At 41.0% G+C, this 26,056-nt stretch overlaps 1 protein-coding gene and 1 long non-coding RNA gene across 3 annotated transcripts; both read left to right on the top strand.

Annotated features, from left to right (window-relative positions):
- cab39l1 (calcium binding protein 39, like 1) lies at positions 1-16,532 on the top strand. 2 transcript variants are annotated; one of them, XM_021583466.2, is made up of 8 exons: positions 1-210; positions 947-1,111; positions 1,385-1,549; positions 1,888-2,006; positions 2,255-2,423; positions 2,628-2,753; positions 4,339-4,482; positions 12,286-16,532. In XM_021583466.2, the coding sequence occupies exons 2-8, from the start codon at positions 995-997 to the stop codon at positions 12,475-12,477; spliced, it is 1,032 nt and encodes a 343-aa protein (XP_021439141.1). In that variant the 5' UTR covers positions 1-210; positions 947-994; the 3' UTR covers positions 12,478-16,532. The 2 variants fall into 2 exon arrangements, with proteins under 2 accessions (XP_021439141.1, XP_036825673.1); XM_036969778.1 differs by lacking the exon at positions 12,286-16,532 and adding an exon at positions 8,402-8,614.
- A 6,317-nt stretch (positions 16,533-22,849) lies between these two features.
- Positions 22,850-25,590, top strand: LOC118946076. The gene is made up of 2 exons (XR_005041256.1): positions 22,850-22,947; positions 24,367-25,590. It is a non-coding gene; the product is annotated as an uncharacterized LOC118946076 (long non-coding RNA).
- Positions 25,591-26,056: the final 466 nt, after the last annotated feature.

Here is a 26,056-nt window from a genome sequence, read left to right as displayed (position 1 = left end):
TCATAACATACCCGACCCTCTTCCCTAGAACTAGGAGATAGGGAAGTTGTCTGACAATAATTAGCCAGCATAAATACTTTTTAGGTCACGAGAAAATAGATATGCAGTTCTTAAATAGGTGTGGTGTATAGGTGTAGTATAAGTTACCTTTAAATATCCTACACTTCCCACAGGATCTAAAAAAAAACTCGAAGTCGCCTTCTAAGCTTGGTGAGTGTCAAAAAATTCTAGCGTGCTAACGTTAGCTTGCTTGCTAAACTCACTAGCTAGCAATTCAGCTGCGAGTTTGCTAATCGCTCTTTCCTTTAATTTGTGTATTAATCTATATTCCACTGACAGCTAGCTGCTTAACGTTAGTTATCCTGACTGTTAGCTTGCAAGAAAGCCAACTAACAGCTAACGTTAGCAACTGTCTGACAATTGTAGAGTAGCTAGCCAAAAGAAGAGTAGCTAGCTATCCAACATCCGCACAAACGAATCCTCAATAAACCCATTGGCACGGTCTATTGAGTGACACACCGGATATTACTTTGGATAAGCATTTATGACCCATATAATAGTTTCTCTGTGGCTATAGGTGGGAACTAGCCCAGTAACGTTACAGAGAGTCACCTGCATTCTAACTCAATATCTACCTGCATTAGATTTGACCCAGTTGATTGCTAGGATCTGATCATTCTGTTTTCTATTATCTGACCACGAGTTATGTAACTGACAATGTGGCCTACAGGGATGCATAGTGTCATTGTCAGGATAGGAATTGATCTGTTAGTTACCATGGAGTGCTGTTAAGTGTAACAACATCACTTAAAATGTGAATCTTTCAGTGAAGGAAAAGGCCAAGTTGCAGAGCTGTTGCTGTCATGATGATCTGTCAGACCTGTAGTTTCTTAATATCAAAGCAGTGTATTGATGTAATAACTCATAATTTATCAATTTTCCAAAGGGAAAGCGGTGCCTTCTACGCTACAACCAGACTCATCTCCTTGTCACTATGCCGTTCCCCTTTGGGAAGTCTCAGAAGAACCCTGCGGAGATTGTGAAGAGTCTGAAGGAGAACGTAGCTTACTTGGAAAAGCTGGATGCGGCAGAAAGCAAAAAATGTGAAAAGGTCAGGTGATACCGGTGGACTGCTGTTTTGAGAGCACAGTAGAATTTGTCTGTGGGCATTTGTTGGTTAAAGTTGATCTTTCACATATGAGCATCCAGACTGCAACTTCATATAGCAATGTTGTGAGTCATTCGATGTGTACATAATGTGCTACTTTTGACCAGAGACTCATATGGGTTCTGGTTAAAAGTAATTCACTATATTATAGGGCATAGAGTGCCCTTTCAGGCTTTATTAACTAAGTGCTGTTCCCTCATATTTTCTTGTCTCCAGGTTGCAGAGGAGGTGTCTAAGAACCTATCATCTCTGAAAGAGGTGCTGTGTGGTTCAGGGGACAAGGAGCCCCAAACGGAGGCTGTGGCCCAACTTGCCCAGGAGCTGTACAACACCAACCTCCTCATTGCTCTCATCGCAAACCTGCAGAGGATTGATTTTGAGGTAGGGAAATGTTCTAGCCATTGGTTTTATACTGGGGGTGAAATAGATTTTTCATGCTAGAGTAGTGGATAGTTCAAATCAATACAGAAGAGGGAGGAGTATAAAGACACTGTGATCACCCATCACACACACCACTGATTGATTGTAGCGTTTGAGAGGTCCACTCACAGAATATTTCTGCTCCACAGAGCTTTAGTCCTACACCCAAATGCAGAGGGACTTGGGGAGCCACAAGATTCTGTGTTGTGGGCCTCTCATACCTTTATCAGCTTTTTTGGGGGGGATGTGCATATCACCCTCCTTCATTGATTGTAATGTTTCTCATTGTTGTCCTCCAGGGAAAGAAGGATGTGGTGCATCTGTTCAGCAACATTGTGCGGCGCCAGATTGGCACCCGTACGCCCACGGTTGAGTATATCTCCTCACACCCACAGATCCTCTTCATGCTGCTGAAAGGGTGAGTCTCAAAGCTGCCCATCTGCCATCTGTTAGATCAGCTAGATAAGCAAGAAGCATGGATTTATATATTTTTTTGTTAGGTATGTACCCATTAAGTGACATTGTAGTCTCTTAACTCACTTGTTTGTTCATTTACAGACCCCCATGCATACAGCCTCAACATATACTATATGAATCATTCTTAATCCCCAACAAAACACACCCACACAGTAGTGTTGAGTTGTGGCATGAATCCCAACATTGCAGGTACGAGAGTGCAGAGGTGGCTCTGAACTGTGGGGTGATGTTAAGGGAGAGCCTGCGTCATGAGCCCCTGGCCCGCACAATTCTCTTCTCGGAAGACTTCTACTGCTTCTTCCGCTATGTAGAGTTCTCCACCTTTGACATCGCCTCAGACGCTTTTGCTTCGTTCAAGGTAAATGGCTGCTGTTCTCATGGCTTTATGTCCTGTGTGTTTAGCGCTTAATATAAAGCAAGCCTTGTCGGAGCCAGAATGGCCCATAGGGCAGGAACGTATCTCCTGTTTCTGTAGTGTGAAGCAGCTTGATGTACTGTGTACATCCCCTGTGCTTAGTATGTTATGTAATATCCTGTTCTTTTCTCTCAAATGTGTTGCTAGGATCTTCTCACGAGACACAAGATTATGTGTGCAGATTTTCTGGAGACCAATTATGACCGGGTGTTTACAGAATATGAGAAGCTACTGCATTCCGAGAATTATGTCACCAAACGGCAGTCCCTAAAGGTACTTTCTGTTATCACTATCACCAAACCCAACATTTTAAGTTAGTTTTGACCTCACGTGATTCATTGATGAATTTCTTCTGTAACAGAAATACAGTGCATTTGAAAGTATTCAGACCTCTTCACTTTTTTCACATTGTTACAGCCTTATTCTAAAATGGATTAAATAGTTTTCCCCCTCATTAATCTACACACAATACACCATAAAGACAAAAACAAGTTATGTTTACAAATGAAAAAATAAATAAAAATGGCAATATTTCATTTACGTAAGTATTCAGACCTTTACTCAGTACTTTGTTGAAGCACCATTGGCAGCGATTACATAGTCGATTCTCCTTACGTATGACGCTACAAGCTTGGCACACCTGTATTTGGAGAGTCTCCCATTCTATGCAGATCCTCTCACGCTCTGTTAGATTGGATGGTGAGTGTCGCTGCACAGCTATTTTCAGGTCTCTCCAGAGATGTTCGATCAGGTTTAAGTCCGGGCTTTGGCAGGGCCACTCAAGGACATTGAGACTTTTCCAGAAGCGTTGTGTTGGCTGTGTGCGTTGTGTTGGCTGTGTGCTTAGGGTCGTTGTCCTGTTGGAAGGTGAACCTTCACCCCAGTCTGAGGTCCTGAGCACTCTGGAGCAAGTTTTCATCAAGGATCTCCCTGTACATTGCTCCGTTCATCTTTCCCTCGATCTTGATTATTCTCCCAGTCTCTGCTGCTGACAAACATCTCCACAGCATGATGCTGCCACCACCATGCTTCACTGTAGCGATGGTGCCTGGTTTCCTCCAGACCTGACACTTGGCATTCAGGCCAAAGGGTTCAATCTTGGTTTAATCAGACCAGAGAATTTGTTTTTTCAAGATCTTAGAGTCCTTTTGGCAAACTCCAAGCAGGCTGTCATGTGCATTTTACTGAGGAGTGGCTTCCATCTGCCCCCCTCTACCATAAAGGCATGATTGGTGGAGTGCTGCAGAGATGGTTGTCCTTCTGGAAGGTTCTCCCATCTCCACAGAGGAACTCTGGAACTCTGGAGCTCTGTCAGAGTGACCATTGGTTCTTGGTCACCTCCCTGACCAATGCCCTTCTCCTCCGATTGCTCAGTTTGCCGTGCGGCCAGCTTTAGGAAGAGTCTTGGTGGTTGCGAACTTCTTCCATTTAAGAATGATGGAGGCCGCTATGTTCTTGGTGATCTTGAATGCTGCAGAAATGTTTCGGTACCCTTCCCCATATCTGTGCCTCGACACAATCCTGTCTCTCAGCTCTATGGACAATTCCTTCAACCTCATGGCTTGGGTTTTTGCTCTGACATGCACTGTCAACTGTGGGACTTTTATATAGACCGGTGTGTGCCTTTTTATTTATTTTTTAAATAAATTTGCAAGAATTCTAAAAACCTGTTCACCTTTGTTATGTGGTATTGTGTGTAGATTGATGGGAAAAAATAATTTGAATCAATTTTCGAACAAGGTTGTAACAAAGTGGAAAAAATGAAGGTCTGAATACTTTTAGAATGCACTGTATCTTCCTAACTTATCCTAAAAACAATTATGACCCTTTTTCTATTACTAAACAAAGTGTTTTGCAGCTCCTGGGAGAGCTTCTTCTGGACAGACACAACTTCACTGTGATGACCAAGTACATCAGCCGGGCTGAGAACTTGAAGCTGATGATGAACATGCTGAGAGACAACAGCCGCAACATCCAGTTTGAGGCCTTCCACGTCTTCAAGGTGTGTAGACATGTTGTGTTCTTGGAGGGTGCAGGCTGAGGGTGCAGATTCTGGCCTCATTCTCGGCCTGTCCTATTTTCCACTGTTTTGGGTTACTTCATCTAAAATACATGTTATTAACATTTACATCCCCTAATCTACAATTCTGTCTTTATAGAGGATGCATAAATATTCATGCCTTTAAATACTTAATTATAACTTAATATGGTTGTAGTATTGTATTTTGTTAAGAAATGAACCAATTAGCATATACGGAGTGTACAAAACATTAACAACACCTTCCTTGAGTTGCACCCCACATTTGCCCTCAGAACAGCCTCAATTTGTCAGGGCATGGACTCTACAAGGTGTTGAAACCGTTCCAAAGGGATGCTGGACCATGTTGACTTCAATGCAGTTGTTAAGTTGGCTGGATGTCCTTTGGGTGGTGGACCATTCTTGATACACACAGGAAACTGTTGAGCGTAGAAAAACCCAGCAGTGTTTGTTCTTGACACAAACCAGTGCACCTGGCACCTACTACCATACCCCGTTCAAAGGCACTTAAATATTTTGTCTTGCCCATTCACCGTCTGAATGGCACACATACACAATCCATGTCTTAATTGTCTAAAAATCCTTCTTTGGGGGGGAATCACATGACCCTTGAACGAGATGGCCGCGTGAACTAAGAGCTTCGCACAAGTAGTTTCCAATTCCTATTCTTACCTCCACTTCAAGTTTAAACTCCTTTAGCTTTAGTAAAAAAGTCCTGGTGGCTACAAAAGGCGACACTACAGGTGACATTTTTACCCGGACTTGAGCATTAGCGACAGAAAAAGCCTCCAAGAAGAAGCTAGCTTCAGAAAAAGCTAGCGCCATTAGCCAGGAGCAAGAGGACCCGTTCCCCCCCGAGGCCCAACGATTGCCAACCTCGCACTCTGTCGAAGACATCCTTTCTGAGTTGAGATCCCAACGTACAGAACTCAACATTAAATTAGATGCCATTAACTCTCCGCTCAGTGCGATAGGGGGCAAGGTGACAATCCTGGAAAACGCTTTGCCTGACAACAACAAGATAACCATAAACGCGGTGCGCCTGGAGGAGGCAGAGGGGCGAATCCTATCCATGGAACAGATGCCATGGAAACAATAGCATGTGCTAAAAATAAAATAGAGCATCTGGAAGAGAAAACAGAGGACCTGGAAAACAGGGGGCGAAGGAATAAGGGAAACATGCCACTGATCCGCTACCTGCAAGACAAACTTCCCGAGTGACTCCATCTGTCCACCAACAGGCCCATAGAACTCGAGAGCTCACCGAGCACTGAGGCCCCCACCAGCCAGACAACCTCCGCGCCCAATCACCATAAGTTTCCTGAGATTCACCGACAAGGAACGAGTCCTACAGGCAGCGAAATTCAACACCATCACAGTGGGAAACGCCAAACGCACTTTACACCAGGACCTGTCAGCTGGAATACGCTGAAAGCGCTGTGAGTTTGACGAGGTGAAGAAATACTCCATTGACCGAGGCATCTTCAGGGAATTCAAATACCCAAACGAGCTCATGATTCTTCACCAAGGAGCCCTGCGACACTTCAAAACTCCTGAAGAGGCAAAATGTTTTTTGAAAGACAATCCTGGTCAATGAGAAACGGACCAATGACTAACTGTGATTAATGCTATTACTAAAGGAGGTAAGACAACATATACCCAATATCCAAAGACCCACCCGCCCCGCTAAATGTCATTATAGCCGTCCAATCTATATTTATTTTCCTTTAGCTGAGAGGGATATGCTCTATAGCCTAACCTAGGCCTACTAATGTTTCAGCCTACTTTTATTTCCCCCTTTTGTCGTAATTATTATGTCCCTTGGGGAGGTATATAGGCTGGGCTATTGATTTTATTTTCTCCCTCTTTTAATGTGGTCTGGACGAGGGCTACGTTGTAATTTACTCAATGCGGAGAGGAGAGGGTGAAGCCTTTCTTTGGTGGGGAGAGGGAGACGCTATGCGTTACTAACTGTTCCCGTTTTTTTCGGAACACAGAATTGAGACTGAGCGGGGGGGGGGGGGGGGGGGGGGTAATAGATCCAACGGGGATGTGTTGAGTTGTTTGGGAACTCGGCTGGGGTGTTCAGAGATTATTATTTTATGTACACCATTTATTTTCCTTTTATGTGAACGCAGTAGTAACTATTATCCACTTTCACTAAAGTTTGATGACGACGACTAGTACCTTAAATCTATTGACATGGAACTGCCATGGTCTAGGTCATGCAATAAAACGGAAAAAGATACTATGTGCTCTAAAAAACACCTCTGTGATGCTGAACATGCCAAACTCCGCAGAGCTTGGGTGGGACAGGTGTATTTCTCATCTTTCAAATCAAACAGTAGAGGCACAGCCATACTTATCCATAAGAATGTTCCATTCGTAATTGACAAAAACATATCTGATCCGGAGGGGAGATTTATTTTGATAACTGGGTCACTGTATGGGCAACCAATTACTATCTTAAATATATATGCCCCTAACACAGATACTCCTGCTTTCATGTCAAAAATGATAACCCTGTTCAATGAGCATTGTGTCTCCTTTGGCGTGGTGGACGGAGATTTTAATTGTACCCTTAACCCAACCCTAGACAAATCATCTCAAGTCCCCACCACAAATCCTAGATCTGCAAAGATGTTGAACTCTCTTACTAAAGAGATGGGACTGATAGATATCTGGAGAGAGACTAATAGCTCATCTATGGACTATACATACTACTCTAATGTCCATAACACCTACTCCCGTTTAGATTACATTTTTATCCCAAAGAGTTGAATAAATTCATCCACGTTTACAATCGGACCCAAAGCACTTTCAGATCACGCCTTTGTCCACCTCCGCTTTGACCTCTGCAAAAACATCCCGAGGTCAAAGAGCTGGAAATTCAACACCTCCCATGTTATCAAACAAAGTGTTCCATACATTGGTAACTACATGGATAGACCACTACACACAAGACAACAAAGATTCTCCTGTTTCTCCGGCCACAATGTGGGACGCTGCTAAAGCCACACTAAGAGGTCATCTAATTACATATGCTTCCTTTAAGAAAAAAGCAATGGAAGCACACAGGCTAAATCTTGAGAGGGAGCTGGAATGCTGTGAAAGAATACATAAACAATCCCCAGACAGCACCTCCTGGAGTCAACTTAAAGCAGCCAAAGCCAAACTGAATTTGGACTACACTCGGGAGAATTTTTACAATTTTCTTTACTAAACAGAAATACCATGAGTATAGCAATAGGCCTAGTAGATTGCTTGCTTACCAATTAAAAAATGAGCAGTCAGAGCGTACAATCATGGCTATCCGAACAGCAGAGGACGAGGTCACATATGACCCAAAAAATATCAATTTAACTTTTCATGATTTTTACTGCAAACTATATATCTCTGAGAGAACACATGGAGGAAGAACTCCACTCTTTCCTAGAGGGAATCTCGCTACCTAAACTATCATAGACCGACCAAGAAGATCTCAACTCCCCATTCACTTCTGAGGATATCCTGGAGGCAATTACCTCCATGCCACCTAACAAGTCCCCAGGCCCAGATGGATTCCACAGAGAATTCTACAAATCTTTTTGGCCCCAGCTCAGCCCTATCTTTATGCCAATGCTGGAGGATTTTTGCAAAACGGCGTTCTCCCAGACTGAATGCACACAGCTCGCATTAGTGTTGCTCAAAAAAGACAAGGACCCTCTATCCTGCTCGTCCTTCCGGCCCATAAGCTTGTTGGATTTCGACTATAAAAGAATTACCAAATTGCTCGCCAAAAGACTAAACACTCTTCTTCCCAAAATAATACAAGCGGACCAAACTGGATTTGTTAGTGACAGATACTCTTCTGATAACATTCACCGTCTTTTTGATATTATAGATCAAGTAAACGCACAGAAGACCCCTGTCCTGCTGGCTTCACTGGATGCTGAGAATGTGTTCCACACCCCTGTCCTGCTGGCTTCACTGGATGCTGAGAATGTGTTCCACACCCCTGTCCTGCTGGCTTCATTGTAGAAGGCTTTCTGTTTTCAGAATTAAAGTTCAATATGGGCCCAAATTGTATTAAATGGATCAAATCACTATACTCTCATCCAAATGCCATGGTGACTACTAATGGACTGAACTCTGACAGATTCCCTCTGGAACGGGGCACAAGACAAGGGTGCTCGCTGTCCCCGCTGCTCTACTTGTTGGGGGCGGAGCTGCTGGCAGAGTTGATAATGAGCAATCCAAGTATTATGGGTGTTTCTGCAGGTGGCCTGCATCACAAGATTTCGCTTTATGCTGATGTCTTGCTTTACATATCCAACCCAGAGAAATCCCTCCCTCCCATTTTAGACACAATTGCTCAGTATGGCAAGTTTTCAGGTTATAAGATCAATTTTAACAAATCCACTGGCTCAATATTACACTCACCAGCTCTATGAAGACACTGTGTCCTTTCCAATGGAAGACACAGGGGTTTCAATACCTTGGGATCTTCATAACACCAGATCTAAATAGCCTTTTCAAGGAAAATTATCTCCCACTCCTGGATTGAATCAAGAACGATCTCCAAACCTGGATCTCCCTCCCAATTAGCTTAGTAGGAAGAATTAATGTCATCCGTATGAACGTCCTCCCTAGACTGAACTACTTATTTCAGATGCTCCCATGCTATCTCCCAGTTTCATTTTTCAAAACAACTAACCAAAGCATCACCAAATGTATATCGGGCAAAAAAAACCTAGGATCAAGTTTTCCACTCTATCGAAACCTGAATCTAAGGGTGGTCTTGCCCTTCCCCCCTTCAATTGTATTACTGGTCTGCCCACATCCGCAACATGCTAACATGGATCACAAACAGACAAGTCAACAGCTATTCAGATAGAAGCCCAATCCTGTGGTTCATTGCCCCTAAGCTCAATTATATTCATTAATAACTTTAGTGAAGTGGGCAACATAGCCAAAACCGTTGTGATTTACAGCACCCTACTAGCATGGAGGGACTGTAAGAAATACCTGGGAATTTCCTCCCAAATATGTTCTCACTCGCCTATAGTAGGCAACCCAGACTTGCCAAAAGCCCTGAGGGATGCCAACTTTAATCTTTGGCATACTCTAGGAATCAGGACCTTTTCAGACCTATTTCATCAGAAAACCACTACACTGAAATCCTCTCGAGCTCTGCAGTGAATTCAATGTGCCAAGATCACATAAAAAAAAAAAAAACTTTAAATTAGACATGTAATTTCCTCATTTACTTCCAAGAGGAGGTTTAGAACTCAGTTGAATGAAGTTGAAACCCTTCTTGTCACAGCACAATCAATTAAAGGCTAAATATCATATCTATAGGCTCCTCCTTTACTCCTTTGAAAATAATCTGGGAAAGGGACCTTGGTCTGACTATTAGTGATGAGTTATGGGCGGAGGTTTGCGACAGGGTATACTGCTCCTCTACTAATGTAAAAATGAAAGAATCTATTTACACTTTTGTGTAAATAGGGAGGGCTTGGTCGGTAGGGGTGTCCTTGTCTCATCGCGCACCAGCGACTCCTGTGGCGGGCTGGGCGCAGTGTACGCTAACCAAGGTGGCCAGGTGCACTGTGTTTCCTCCGGCGCATTGATGCGGCTGGCTTCCGGGTTGGATGTGCGCTGTGTTAAGAAGCAGTGCGGCTTGGTTGGGTTGTGTATCGGAGGACGCATGACTTTCAACCTTCGTCTCTCCCGAGCCCGTACGGGAGTTGTAGCGATGAGACAAGATAGTAGCTACTACAACAATTGGATACCACGAAATTGGGGAGAAAAAGGGGTAAAATTAAAAAAATACCTCTGAAAGTGGAACCTATATGCATGTATTTTGGAACTTTAGAGAGATTGCCAGAACCTGGCAATCTATACATACTGCACAGAAAATACTAGATATACAGTTTGATATGACCCCGTGTATCTATCTTAATGTCCAGCAGAAAATTTGCTTATGACTATTACATACTTTGCTAAGAAATGTATACTAATATTGTGGGCCTCTAATACCTCTCCTAAATTTAAAATGTGGATTGACCAGATTGTTGACTTTCTCCCTCTTGAAAAGCTCACTTATGACCTCCACAAGAGACAGCCCAAGTTAGATAGACTCTGGTCTCCACTACTCAACTATATTTAAAATTGGACAGAGTGAATGGGCAGATTAGGGAAAAGTGCAGATGTAAGGTGCTGTAAAATCTAAAAACGAATGATTTGCTCGCCGTCTCAGCGAAGGCTAGAAATAGCTAATAACAACCTTGATAGTGCTGCTGCAAGTTTTATATACATATTTATTTTTTAATTGTTCTGTATGTATGTATGTATGTATGTATATATGTATGTATATATTGCTTGCTGTAAGTGGTGTGTGTGTGTGTATGTATGTACGTATATATGTATATATGTGTGTGTATATATATATGTGTGTGTGTGTGTGTGTGTATGTATGTATGTATGTATGTATGTATGTATGTATGTATATATATATATATTACACACACACACACACACACCACTTTGAGATATCAGCTGATGTACAGCTGATATATCAAATGTATTTAATAATCAAATTGATTTATATAGCCCTTTGTACATCAGCTGATATCTCAAAGTGCTGTACAGAAACCTAGCCTAAAACCCCAAACAGCAAGCAATGCAGGTGTAGAAGCCCAAAACCAAAATAAATAAATTAAAAGTCCTACAATGTGATTTTCTGGATTTTTGTTTTCTAATTTAGTCTGTCATAGTTGAAGTGTACCTATGATGAAAACTACAGGCCTCTCATCTTTTTAAGTGGGAGAACTTGCACAATTGGTGGCTGACTAAATTAAATACTTTTTTTCCCCACTTTATACAGTGCATTGCGAAAGTATTCGGCCCCCTTGAACTTTGCAACCTTTTGCCACATTTCAGGCTTCAAACATAAATGCTCTCCATCCAACCTCACTGAGCTCGAGCTGTTTTGCAAGGAGGAATGGGAAAAAATGTCAGTCTCTCGATGTGCTAAACTGATAGACATACCCCAAGCGACTTACAGCTGTAATCGCAGAAAAAGGTGGCGCTACAAAGTATTAACTTAAGGGGGCTGAATAATTTTGCACGCACAATTTTTCAGTTTTTGATTTGTTAAAAAAGTTTGAAATATCCAATAAATGTCATTCCACTTCATGATTGTGTCCCACTTGTTGTTGATTCTTCACAAAAAAATACAGTTTTATATCTTTATGTTTGAAGCCTGAAATGTGGCAAAAGGTCGCAAAGTTCAAGGGGGCCGAATACTTTCGCAAGGCACTGTATATATAACTTATTTTAAATTTTTTTAAGCCTGTCACATCTGTGAATGTGAAATGTGTTGTGTTGGTTGATTTGAAAAACAAGAGAACTTAATAACTTTAAATTGAAGAAAAAAATAAAATCCTTCTTTAACCAGCCTCCTCCACTTCATCTACACTGATTTGGAGTGGATTTATGAAGTGACGTCAGTAAGGGGTCATAGCTTTCACCTGGATTCACCTGGTCAGTCTATGTTATGGAAAGAGCATGTGTTCCTAATGTTTTGTACACTCAGTGTATACTAAGGTACATTAACCAGGTAGTGTATACTAAGGTACATTAACCAGATGACCGACTACAATAGATTGTCATGCTGTAGCACCATTCAATTCAATAGATCTTTATTGTCCCTGAAGGGCAATTCTTGTGCAGCATAAAAATCATTTATAGGTACCCCATTAACCCTGTTCTGTCTGGTCTTAGGTGTTTGTGGCCAACCCCAACAAGACCCAGCCGGTGCTGGACATCCTGCTGAAGAATCAGGCCAAGCTGGTGGACTTCCTGAGCCGTTTCCAGAGAGACCGCTCCGAGGACGAGCAGTTCTGCGACGAGAAGATTTACCTGATCAAGCAGATCCGTGACCTGAAGAGGCCCACAGCACCAGAGGAGGCATGAGGGAGACAGGCAGGGGGACAGCACCAGAGGAGGAATGAGGGGACAGCACCAGAGGAAGCATGAGGGAGACAATCAGGGGGACAGCACCAGAGGAGGCATGAGGGGACAGGCAGGGGGACAGCGCCAAAGCACAGGTAGTGGTGATGCTAGTGATTTTGGTTGGGGCCTTGGAGTATTCAGAGAGAGAATGATAGTGAGAGAAGCATATTTAACTAGATTCCATTACTCTGCCCTTCTCTTAACTTCAAACATAGGAACAATATACTGTACAAAGCCCCCCCACACACACGCAACAGGAGTGACCTGAGAACTGTTAGTTAAACCATAGATCTATTTCAGCCAGCAGGTATGAAATCAATGCACTTAGTCAGATGATGGTATATTGGACCTTAAACACACCATTAGCCTCTTTAATAAGCACAGTAGCACACCTGAGCAATTTCCTGGGAAATCAGGATGAGTGGTCCACAAAACGGAATACACTCTCCCCGACACAGAATCCCCAAACCTTACAGGAACTTTGAAATGGATTTGTAAGCTTTTAAAGACAGATGTCCTATATGATATTTTAGGGATTAGAATATAAAAATAAAGATTATTTTGCTGGGGTTATTCAGTTAACATTTATTTTGTAGTGGTCTTGTTTCTGACACCATACTTAACTAATTCCATAATATGTTGGTTTATTGCTTAGCTTTGGATAGACTCTTGGGTCAGAGTAGGTCATTGTAATCTTTAGTTGATAACACGGTAATTATCTTCAATCCATCTCCTAATGACAAACCCTGACAGTGGAAGGCTCAAAGACGTGAGTCCGCAGCAACTGTTGTCCTAATAGGGGCCATCCATCAGAGATGACAGTAAAAAAAAACTATGAAAACATGAATCAACGATATGATAGTAGGGCCCAGGCTAGTGGACTATAATAGAACCTACAGATGGTTTTAGTAGGGCCCAGGCTAGTGGACTATAATAGAACCTACAGATGGTTTTAGTAGGGCCCAGGCTAGTGGACTATAATATAACCTACAGGTGGTTTTAGTAGGGGCCAGGCTAGTGGACTATAATAGAACCTACAGAAGGTTTTAGTAGGGGCCAGGCTAGTGGACTATAATAGAACCTACAGATGGTTTTAGTAGGGGCCAGGCTAGTGGACTATAATAGAACCTACAGATTGTTTTAGGGGCCAGGCTAGTGGACTATAATGGACCTACAGAAGGTTTTACTAGGGCCCAGGCTAGTGGACTATAATAGAACCTACAGATGGTTTTAGTAGGGCCCAGGCTAGTGGACTATAATCGACCTACAGGTGGTTTTAGTAGGGCCCAGGCTAGTGGACTATAATAGAACCTACAGATGGTTTTAGTAGGGCCCAGGCTAGTGGACTATAATGGACCTACAGGTGGTTTTAGTAGGGGCCAGGCTAGTGGACTATAATAGAACCTACAGATGGTTTTACTAGGGCCCAGGCTAGTGGACTATAATGGACCTACAGGTGGTTTTAGTAGGGCCCAGGCTAGTGGACTATAATAGAACCTACAGAAGGTTTTACTAGGGCCCAGGCTAGTGGACTATAATGGACCTACAGGTGGTTTTAGTAGGGCCCAGGCTAGTGGACTATAATAGAACCTACAGATGGTTTTACTAGGGCCCAGGCGAGTGGACTATAATAGAACCTACAGATGGTTTTAGTAGGGCCCAGGCTAGTGGACTATAATGGACCTACAGGTGGTTTTAGTAGGGGCCAGGCTAGTGGACTATAATAGAACCTACAGAAGGTTTTACTAGGGCCCAGGCTAGTGGACTATAATAGAACCTACAGATGGTTTTAGTAGGGCCCAGGCTAGTGGACTATAATAGAACCTAAAGATGGTTTAAGTAGGACCCAGGCTAGTGGACTATAATAGAACCTAAAGATGGTTTAAGTAGGGCCCAGGCTAGTGGACTATAATAGAACCTAAAGATGGTTTAAGTAGGGCCCAGGCTAGTGGACTATAATAGAACCTAAAGATGGTTTAAGTAGGGCCCAGGCTAGTGGACTATAATAGAACCTAAAGATGGTTTAAGTAGGGCCCAGGTTAGTGGACTATAATAGAACCTAAAGATGGTTTTAGTAGGGCCCAGTCTAGTGGACTATAATGGACCTACAGAAGGTTTTAGTAGGGGCCAGGCTAGTGGACTATAATAGAACCTAAAGATGGTTTTAGTAGGGCCCAGGCTAGTGGACTATAATAGAACCTACAGATGGTTTTAGTAGGGCCCAGGCTAGGCTGCAGGGTGATCTTAGGCAGCCATCCATTCTTTAGTCTGATTGATCCCAATGATTGCACTCTTTTTTAAATGTTTCTCCTGGCACGGACGCTTGCTAGTTTTCATGTGCAGTTAGGAACTGGTGTAAGTTAGGAAGGTGTTTTTTATTTTAGAAATGATCACTAAATAATATTAAGATGAGATGTACCCCCCAACAATATTACTAATACATAGTATCTATGTGACGAGTAATACAATACGAAAGTAACACTGTACTGTTTAAGAGGAGCCAAATCTGCCCAGTCCTGATACTCTAGTAAACATGGGCTTACTGTGAGCTGCATGCTGCTTCTCAGGGCTTCTCTCAGGCAGCCAGACGCACTGGTCAAGAATCCACAGAATGCACATAATGATCGACACCGTCAAACTTAAACGAGCCAATTCGGATGAAGTATGTTCTATCAATTGCACCTAAATTGGCCACTCCTCAATTCTCTACTCAAGTTTAGGACCTATCAATACCTCAATCAATAATTACGTTGTATGTTGTCCAGATGAACTACAAAATGGGATTCTCGTGAAATAACAGCATTTTGCCTTACCTAGTGTCACTTAAATTGCATAACAGATTACAAAAAAATATGGTGTCTGCACAATTTTCTAGTATATACCTCATGGGGTTTTGAGTTCATAAGGGCTGATTTCTCTACTTTCCTTGACAATATATTTTGGACAAAGAGCAGTGGTTTGTATTATACATGCTAAATATGTCAATGGTTTTGTTTTAACTTCAACAGGGAGTGGGACCTGGTTTTCTTTAAGGGGAAAACCAGAATCTTCTAATGAAATGTATTAGTTGTGTGCCTCACATTTCAATTCATATTGAATAAGAGGACACACAAGTATGAATGTTGCCTTACTTTCAGAATTGCAATTTGATTGGGAAGACCATGTATGTGGAGCTATAGACCTCTCCAATCTTCTTAATCAAAGGTAGTATAAGGGGCAGTGCTTGACTTGACTGAGATGGGTGGCAGTACTCATTTTGGGTGCTGGTTCTGTTTACATTTAGATGCAGGAGCTCCTCAATACTTTTGAGCTAATATTCTGTAAGAGGAACAGGAGCTCAAGCAGTAGAAAACTTGAGGTGCTGGCATTTATACTCCGGTTAGCTCCTGCCCAAGTCGAGCACTGATGAGGGGGGGGGGAAATAATGTATTTCAAGTCCCAAAAAACGCCAACTTCACAGGCCCAGATTAAATTATTAACTGCAAATGTGATTTATTGAATATAGATAAACCTTGAATGGAATACATATGAACTATTCCAGGACTTTTTACCAAAAGTGCAATTCAGTCCAGTAGTATTGTAGGCTTAATCCCGTTCATTGTAATCAGCCCACAGTCTGTTATTTATATGAATTCCAGAGCACCTGTTTTGTGGTAGACCAAGCATTAATGTTTTATCAAAACTTTAAACTGAATAATTTATTGGAGGAAATCAAATATAAAGCAAAACATTTCTGATAATTTTCAGACTTGTGGTTATTTGGCTAGTATAATAACTCAATGACAACATACAAAAATGTTCAAGATTTGTCAAGGCTAAATTATTTTTTGGGTGATTCAGAATTTGAACTGTAAAATGTATGTTGTGCTTGACCTTTTTCACTGTGTTGCCTTCCTTTTTTTCCCCAATTTTTGATTATTTTCTTTATTTACTGTGGGAGAGGATTAAATGTGTACATAGCTTAATTTTAAAAGGTGAAAGTGTGGAAGCATATATAAAAATAAAATTAAGACATCTTTGTTTGTGTTTTTATTACAGTAAGGACAATCCAGCATACAGTATTTCCACCAATATGTAATTGAGAGGCTAGTTGGACTGAAGGCTTGCCTTACAAACAGCATTTGTGCAGTATGTTTTTGTGAGTTTGTTAAAAATGGGACAAAAGTGTGCATTCTTGTCTGTCAGTGTATGTGTTGTGCCCTCTGATGGGTTATTGAAGTGCCTGCGCAGGAATCCCGAGGCAGCATAACTACGTGTATGGCTCTCCTTCACCTTCAGCTGAGTCTTGGTCTCCTCTGTAGAGCTAGCTCATGCGCCAACCGAGAGGTGACCTCCTGCCTATGTACCTCAATAGGTGCTTTTCAAGCCTTTCGATGTCCAACGCCAAGGTCTCATTCTCCCTCCTGACTTCCTGCACTTCTTTCTACACTTTTTTCAGTTTCTCATGAAGCCTCGTCTTCTCCTCCATGACGTCTTTGGCCTGGGTTGCTTGTGCCTGAAGCTGGACAGTAAACTTATGTCCTTCTGCCTGCAGTGCGTCCACATGTAGGGTCCTCCATGCAGCCTCCTGCCTGGCCAGGCTCAGCTGCTCCTCCAGCAGGCCCTGCAGACACTTCCTCTCCTTCCCCTGCCTCTGGGCCTCTGTCACTGCTTCACTCAGCTTAGCCCTCAGCCTGCATCTGTCCTCCTTAACCTAAGAGGATAGCCCTCCGCAGGACCCCAATGTCCTGGATGTTCCAGATACACCTACTCCTCTCCACCTCTCCTTCCCAGCCTCGGTCCTCCCCTGGATCCTTTGGCCGCCTCTCCTTTCAGTTCTCTGCTGCCAATGACTGGAACGAACTGCAAAAATCACAAGCTGGAGACTCTTACCTCCCTCACTAGCTTTAAGCACCAGCTGTCAGAGCAGCTCACAGATCACTGCACCTGTACATACAGTGCCTTGCGAAAGTATTCGGCCCCCTTGAACTTTGCGACCTTTTGCCACATTTCAGGCTTCAAACATAAAGATATAAAACTGTATTTCTTTGTGAAGAATCAACAACAACTGGGACACAATTGTGAAGTGGAATGACATTTATTGGATATTTCAAACTTTTTTAACAAATCAAAAACTGAAAAATTGTGCGTGCAAAATTATTCAGCCCCTTTACTTTCAGTGCAGCAAACTCTCTCCAGGTGTTCAGTGAGGATCTCTGAATGATCCAATGTTGACCTAAATGACTAATGATGATAAATACAATCCACCTGTGTGTAATCAAGTCTCCGTATAAATGCACCTGCACTGTGATAGTCTCAGAGGTCCGTCAAAAGCGCAGAGAGCATCATGAAGAACAAGGAACACACCAGGCAGGTCCGAGATACTGTTGTGAAGTTTAAAGCCGGATTTGGATACAAAAATATTTCCCAAGCTTTAAACATCCCAAGGAGCACTGTGCAAGCGATAATATTGAAATGGAAGGAGTATCAGACCACTGCAAATCTACCAAGACCTGGCCGTCCCTCTAAACTTTCAGCTCATACAAGGAGAAGACTGATCAGAGATGCAGCCAAGAGGCCCATGATCACTCTGGATGAACTGCAGAGATCTACAGCTGAGGTGGGAGACTCTGTCCATAGGACAACAATCAGTCGTATATTGCACAAATCTGGCCTTTCTGGAAGAGTGGCAAGAAGAAAGCCATTTCTTAAAGATATCCATAAAGTGTCGTTTAAAGTTTGCCACAAGCCACCTGTGAGACACACCAAACATGTGGAAGAAGGTGCTCTGGTCAGATGAAACCAAAATTGAACTTTTTGGCAACAATGCAAAACGTTATGTTTGGCGTAAAAGCAACACAGCTGAACACACCATCCCCACTGTCAAACATGGTGGTGGCAGCATCATGGTTTGGGCCTGCTTTTCTTCAGCAGGGACAGGGAAGATGGTTAAAATTGATGGGAAGATGGATGGAGCCAAATACAGGACCATTCTGGAAGAAAACCTGATGGAGTCTGCAAAAGACCTGAGACTGGGACGGAGATTTGTCTTCCAACAAGACAATGATCCAAAACATAAAGCAAAATCTACAATGGAATGGTTCAAAAATAAACATATCCAGGTGTTAGAATGGCCAAGTCAAAGTCCAGACCTGAATCCAATCGAGAATCTGTGGAAAGAACTGAAAACTGCTGTTCACAAATGCTCTCCATCCAACCTCACTGAGCTCGAGCTGTTTTGCAAGGAGGAATGGGGAAAAAATGTGAGTCTCTCGATGTGCAAAACTGATAGAGACATACCCCAAGCGACTTACAGCTGTAATCGCAGCAAAAGGTGGCGCTACAAAGTATTAACTTAAGGGGGCTGAATAATTTTGCACGCCCAATTTTTCAGTTTTTGATTTGTTAAAAAAGTTTGAAATACCCAATAAATGTCGTTCCACTTCATGATTGTGTCCCACTTGTTGTTGATTCTTCACAAAAAAATACAGTTTTATATCTTTATGTTTGAAGCCTGAAATGTGGCAAAAGGTCGCAAAGTTCAAGGGGGCCGAATACTTTCGCAAGGCACTGTAGCTTATCTGTAAATAGTCCATACAATCTACCTCATCCCCATACTGTATTTATTTATCTTGCTCCTTTGCACCCCGGTATCTCTACTTGCACATTCATCTTCTGCACATTCTACCGTTCCAGTGTTTAATTGCTATATTGTAATTACTTTGCCACCATGGCCTATTTATTGCCTTTACCTCTCTTATCCTACCTTGTTTGCACATGCTGTATATATATTTTTCTACTGTATTATTTATTGTATGTTAGTTTATTCCATGTGTAACTGTTGTATGTGTCGAACTGCTTTGCTTCATCTTGGACAGGTCGCAGTTGGAAATGAGAACTTGTTCTCAACTAGCCTACCTGGTTAAATAACATTTTAAAAATGATTGTGGCCCTCATAATCAGAGCTCAACTCCCTTCTTCTGCAAGTCCTCCGTGATGATCTTCTGGAATGGTGTCTTGTTTCTTCGCTGCGCCTCTTTGTGTTGTACCATCTGTAGAATAGTCATGTAGATGTCCTGCCTACAGAGTCTCCTCTTAAGAGGATAATGATGATGGCTCTGTTACCTTGATGGCTCCAGCCTTCCTGGACCCACAGATATTGTTCTCCACCACCAGAGTCAACAGGGAGAAGTGAGGAGGGAACAGTGTCTCCACCTACTGACGGTCCTCTGATTCACAATCAAGTTTCTGTGACTTGTCTCCTCTCTCTTTCTCAACCATGGTCTCTAATAAGGGTTGAAAGATAAAATGTTATCATTGGTTAACTTTATATAACTTTCATGAATAAGCCATGTGTGTCTAAGACACACAATCGTTTTAAATCCTTATAAATGTGTGATACTTAAAATGTTTATAAACGAATTAAGTAGATTTAAAATAGGCCTACTACTATAACAATAGGCTGAGTAGACTACATCGTTTACAAATAGTTTATTCATGAAAAATGTAACATTGTTAATCGCAAGTTTAATAGTGACATATATTATGGTTGTATATCTTCCGTTTCTTCTTGGATTAAATAGGAATAGCCTATTGGGTACATTTATAACCGCGGCCATTTTCTACACGGTCGGATAAAAAGCCTACATGTTTATCTAAATTGACAAAGAACTAACTTAGCATACTTAGTTACTATTTTTCATTGAAACGATTAAAGGCGCTAGTACCTCATGTATTGAAAGCTAGATGATTGCGTTAGTTTATTGCTTCACTAGTGTTGTGGCTGTAGATAGCTACTAAGCAACTTCCTTGACAACATTGTAACCAAAGGATCATGCTTCAGGAAGTAAAGCTGAGGGCGGGAATTTTCGAACTGAAGCCAGAAATGCTGTATATAATGACGAGATGGTCTTCTCCCCGCCCTGACAATGGGAGTCGTCTCAAAGGCGGGGAGGCAGGCGATTTTCTTATCGGTCTGCTTATTGCTATGTTCAGATTTATGACAGGAGTGGACCCTCTCGCTCTTCGCCTCTTCTTCTCTGTAGAAGTTTCGCAGAGATCGCACCACCCACCACCGGTTTGATCAACACCGGCGGAAAAAAAAAAAAAATCTCACTGGAGAATTAACTCCAATAATATTAATCATATTTAACTTATAGCCCATCTTAAGTTTAATTTCATTTAATTGAATATCTAAAGGAAACATATTTATGCTGTTTCCTCTTTATTTTAACCGGTCTAGTGAGTTTATTCGATAATTCATGTTACATTCTTTCGAAAAAATAACTCAGTCTACTGATCTCAGTATCTTTTGATAATAAAGAATATAAGTAATTGAGCTGTATATGTTGGATTGGACTTTAATAGCCTACCTGGGTTACATTAGCAACAAAAAAAGCATTTTAGTGACTTATTTCGATCTACTCAAGGTGCTGAATGAGAGTAGAAGCACACATCTAGGGAGCTGTTCAACTTCTTTTGACACACTGGTGAATGTGAGGTATTGACTAGAGCCATACAATAGACAAGGAATGCCATGCTCCTTCATCACACGACACGTTTCAGTCGTGCTTGCTTGAACCATGGACATGCTATATATAGTGCATCAGGAAGAGCTGATTCCAAAGATGTAATGGTATGCAGGCTGTAAGTCTCCACTGAATGATTTAGTTGTGAAAGCTTTTGCAAAATTTCACGATTTCCGCATCTTCGAAATATTTCAGTGCTTGTATTTTTCATTATTGGAGTAAAGGTAGCTTTAATGTGAATTCCTTTGTACACACATTTGTTGTTATGTTTACATATTTTACCTACTGTTTTGCTGAACTAACCTAAACGTTTAGAGAGACTATTTCAATCCCAATCCACTGATTATAATACCCTATGTATATATATATACACTGTCCATAATTCAAAATCAAATCAAACAAATCAAAATCTTAATCATACTTAGTTAGAAGAACTAAGCTGTAGTCTAATAACAGCGCAAACTACCAATTTATTGGAAATAAACAATATGAACCAATATGCAGAAACGTGCCAAAGTGATACAACTATTTCGCTAAAGATATGTTTTGTGGCTTCATTCGATTATCTCGAATATGGATATGTGGTCAACAATTTATAATTTAAACATTCAAAGTACCAATAGAGGAATAAAAGCGACAGATAGACCTACAACCGTATAGAGAGCAAACAACTTACTGAGAAGAAAACATACTTGACAAATTCGTTTTGAATGACACAACCGTTTATGTAAAAAGTTGTACCTTAAACAATTGGCTCCTAACTCAAAGATTACATACAATAACACGAGGGAATGTTGAGCGAAGTATGTTATTTGAGGCCGCTAATAATTGCGCTTCTTTAGACGGGTTTGGTGTGGAGTCGTGTGGGGGTAGGGTTTACAGGTCACACTCTTTGACCATATGATTTAATGGAGGGCAGAGCGAGTTGGACAATGAAACAAGTTTATTTAAAATTTGAGGTAAACATTTGATTTTCATTGTTTGCGTTTGAAAAGTTTCAAAAAGTCAGCAAAATGTCGGTGTATATTTAGGACATATAGGCCTACACAAGATAATGCACAGTCTGAACTCATTTCCCCACCCCCAGGCGGGGGACAAAATAGATGCTCATACAATTTCATGCATGGCAAACCTTTTTGTTGTCAGCCAGAATGGCTGAAGTTGAAAATACAACATCTGCGTGGCAAGGTACATTATACTAATAAGAACACTCGCTTATGTTGAGAATAGTTGTTGCTTCTGTTTTGAAATGCGCCACCACAATTCACAGGCTGACAAATTAGGTGTGCGTTTTACCTTCCCTTATTTACTTGGTAAATATTCATTAAATGACCCACAATCTGTATGAAAATGCATAGAAATATTGTTTTAACCACATGCTTTATCATGCAAGTTATTAGTGTAATATTTGGCTTATTCCTTATGGTGTGTATAGATATTTCATTGTCTATTTAGAAGTTCAATATTTTTTTGTCTATTTTTTTCGTTTATAAATATTTCAGAAGGCTATTTCATGCTAGTCTAAAGCTTTTTCTTTAGAATATATACAATATCTTCAAATTAAAGTAATTATACAATAACTTAAATTAAAGTAATTAATCAAGATTAACACATTCAATCTATTACAACATATATTTTCAAACATTAAGTTATTTGTAGACACAGATCACTGCGCGCAACTTTGCTTTTGGAAAGAAAACCAAAAAGGTTGTTTTTGGATCAAATTGTAGGCTACTGTTATTTAATCTGCAATTAAGGCTTGAGTTAATTATGCAATTGTGACTAATAGCGGATGTGGTTCCCATGCTGAAAGGGTTTGGTTGGGGAGTGGGGACTCGAGAAATGCACATCACATCACATGACGATACGTTCGCGCCTCTTTCGTAAAACTCTCCGACCAGTAAAGATTCAAAACAACTTAAAGGTAATATGAACAATCAAGATTATTTGTTTATTAACTAATTTAACAAATCAAAATGGCCTTTAGGCAATGTAGGGATAGTTTTATTAAATCTGTTGAATAAAAGTTTCAAACCTTTTTGCGCACGATGGTCATGCTTTTTGTGCTGGCAGACTAGTTTAGCTAACCACAAGTATAGATTGTTATATGTTCTACATGGTATATATGAGTCATTTAAAAGCTTTTTTTTAAATCGTAGAATGTAAAAAAGTATAAAGCTGGTCAGTCAAATAAACACCCTATACAGTGCGCAATAACTCGCAAGTAGCCACAACTGTAGCGGATAAAATGTTAGCCACAGGTTGCTATGGCTAATTAGATAGTATGAGCATTTATGGCCACATTCCTGCACTAACATATTAAATTATTTAACAAGCCACCTGTTGTATGATTCATTCATTTTATTGTAGAAACTAGCACATTGGTATTTCTATTTAGATTCTAAGTCAACGTTTGGAAAGGTTGTAGGCTAATGAAGCCCCTTACACAAGCAAAATGTTATGGCATCTTTAGGCTATATGGATATAACGTTACTGCTCTATACTAAGGTTAGGTAAAGGTACTAAGGAAATCAGTGAGTAAGGTAAAGGCAGGTAACGGGTATGTATCGAATTGATCCTGTATTTCCCTCTATCGCACAAATGAGTAGGCTAGCCCAGAGTGCATCACAACCAAACCAAAAAAATCCCTGTTTGAATTTATCATGGCGCCTGTCCTTGCTTCCCTCTCCATGCGTTATCCTGATTGTAAAGAGCAAATCACAGTTTTAGCTTTCTTTTGCCAAATCTTGTATTTGATTTAAATAGACAAACGACGTGTTATTAAGTTCATAATAGCCTAACTAAATAACACGTGTGTTTGAATTTTTTTTTTTTTACTATTTTGTTGAATCTTTCACCCTAATTATGCTACGATTCTGTAAGAACATTTCAATTGTATTAAGTAAAGTGTCTTCGCAATAGCCACACTTTTTGGTGATTTGTTAGATTTTTCTATTGAGACTTTTGTTCAGAAGTGGTTAATCTTTTACGCTGCTGCTACTCTCTGTTTATCATATATGCATAGTCACTTTAACTATATATTCATGTATATACTACCCCAATTAGCCCGACTAACGATGCCTGTATTTAGCCTCGCCCTCGCTACCGTATATAGCCTTGCTACTGTTATAGCTTCACTACTGTTATTTTTCACTGTCTTTTTACTGTTATTTTTATTTATTTACTTGTCTATTGTTCACCCAATACCTATTTTTTTACTTAAAAAATTGCACTGTTGGTTAGGGCCTGTAAGGAAGCATTTCACTGTTGTATTCGGTGCACGTGACAAATAAACTTTGATTTGATGGTTCTTAAAAATATGTTCTTCTGCTTCTCTTTATAGGTGACCTTCAAATACAATGCTTCTAAAATGGAAAGTAAACTCAGAATTACGCCATCCAATCCTCATCGAAAAAAGATTGACTGTTTTCCCAACCCTAATTATTCTGGTTCTGTACAGTATACATCTGTAATCCGCCAGATGTTGTGAGCAGCAGTAGTGTGCCATTTATCCACTAATTATTCTGGTTCTCCAGCTAAGGTGCATCTAGTGTAGTTAGTGAAATAGTTTAGTATCTACTGCCCTAGTTGCTCCTTCTGGCTGGAGCACTTGTATCCCAACTCTGGACATTTGGTGACAGCAGTTTCATCTGTTTCCTGTCACTGTTAATTTCTGACCTGTGAGCTAGCATATGTCACAATTTGGAATTAAGTGTTATATTTTGAAAATGTTTTAGTATAAAAAGTAAATACCACTACCTCATTGCATGTTCTTTCATATTTCTGGTATTGTGTATTAGTCATTGCTCCTTCTGGCTGGAGCACGGTATCAGCCTTTTTTGTAGTTTGTGTCAAGTTTTGTTGGGGTATTCCAAGTTCTAGAATATTCTATGTTGTATTGTCCTGGCAGTTCCAAAGTGCTCACAGTGCAGGTAGTTTAAATGGACCTACTGCAGTATGTGCACTTCAAGTATTGCCGGTCACCCTCCCTTTGAAGCACACTACTGAGACCACGTTGAAGAGATCCATCCATGGCACTTCATGGGTTTACTGTGAGTTTTGCAGGTTTGCTTTCAGCTTCTGAAAATTTCTGCTGTGCAAATCCATGCAAAACTCTCTGTACCTGAGAGACTCAACAAACAAGAGAAGAGCTTCTGTTCCCCTGGGTCCCCTTGTATTGTTTTATATTGTTCAGAAAACTACAATATCCTCATGTTCAAGTTTAACACTTCTGCTATGTTTAAGTATGCAGCAGACAATCTGTCAACACAGCTGTTATCGCGGGCTTGGTCTCGGGGATGGCAAGCATGGGGATGTGTTATCTCTGTGTGGGTTGGAAGAATGGATTTGCTTGGCAAGCAGTTTAGCTTGTTGTTTGTCTTACTGTTTTTGGGTGGGAGAGTTCGCAATGTTAATGGTGGCCAAAATCGACCAAAAGATGCACAGTATACATCTGTAATCCGCCAGATGTTGTGAGCAGCAGCAGTGTGCCATTTATCCACTTTGTTCCTTCTCTAAATTTAAAACGATCAACTCAACTGCTGAAATAAAAAGACGTTGAAGGGTTTTTTCTGTCATTGCTTTTCCTTTACAAATGCAACATCTGTAGAAGTTTGTATCCTTTATAGGACCAGGCTGTGGAAGCTGTGGCTATAGCCAGTACCCCACTAGATGGCAGTAGGTGCATATGGGGTGCTGCTGTACACTTGAACAAGAGAAAAGCAGAAAGCAAACTACAGTAGCACTCGGGATTTGACAGAATATTACCATGGTACCTTAACACAATTACAGTGTAGGTGCACATTGTTACCTAGGACGTGTACATGTTTGTGGTATGTGTAATTACACTTTGGAAGGCCTATTGTTATATGCATAAGATTTATAAAGAAAGAAATGTGTTATGTCTAAAATCTCATATCACCCTGGAATTATTGTTTTCAGAGTTAATTTGAAATGATGTTTGCCACACATGGTTGCCAATAAAACTACCACGTCAATGGGTTTTGGGGACACTGAAAGGACTTACTTAAGAG

This window comes from Oncorhynchus mykiss, chromosome 31, assembly GCF_013265735.2.
Source record: "Oncorhynchus mykiss isolate Arlee chromosome 31, USDA_OmykA_1.1, whole genome shotgun sequence".
Taxonomy (NCBI): Eukaryota; Metazoa; Chordata; class Actinopteri; order Salmoniformes; family Salmonidae; genus Oncorhynchus; species Oncorhynchus mykiss.
The sequence above is the reverse complement of the archived record's forward strand: the minus strand, read 5'-3'. Positions and strand labels throughout refer to the sequence as shown.

Excerpts from the sequence above, each read along its gene's own strand:
- cab39l1 (XM_021583466.2), top strand. The coding sequence starts at position 995 with ATGCCGTTCCCCTTTGGGAAGTCTCAGAAGAACCCTGCGGAGATTGTG. Across the intron at positions 1,550-1,887 it reads TGCAGAGGATTGATTTTGAG|GGAAAGAAGGATGTGGTGCA; the intron begins GTAGGGAAATGT and ends GTTGTCCTCCAG. Across the intron at positions 2,424-2,627 it reads ACGCTTTTGCTTCGTTCAAG|GATCTTCTCACGAGACACAA; the intron begins GTAAATGGCTGC and ends ATGTGTTGCTAG.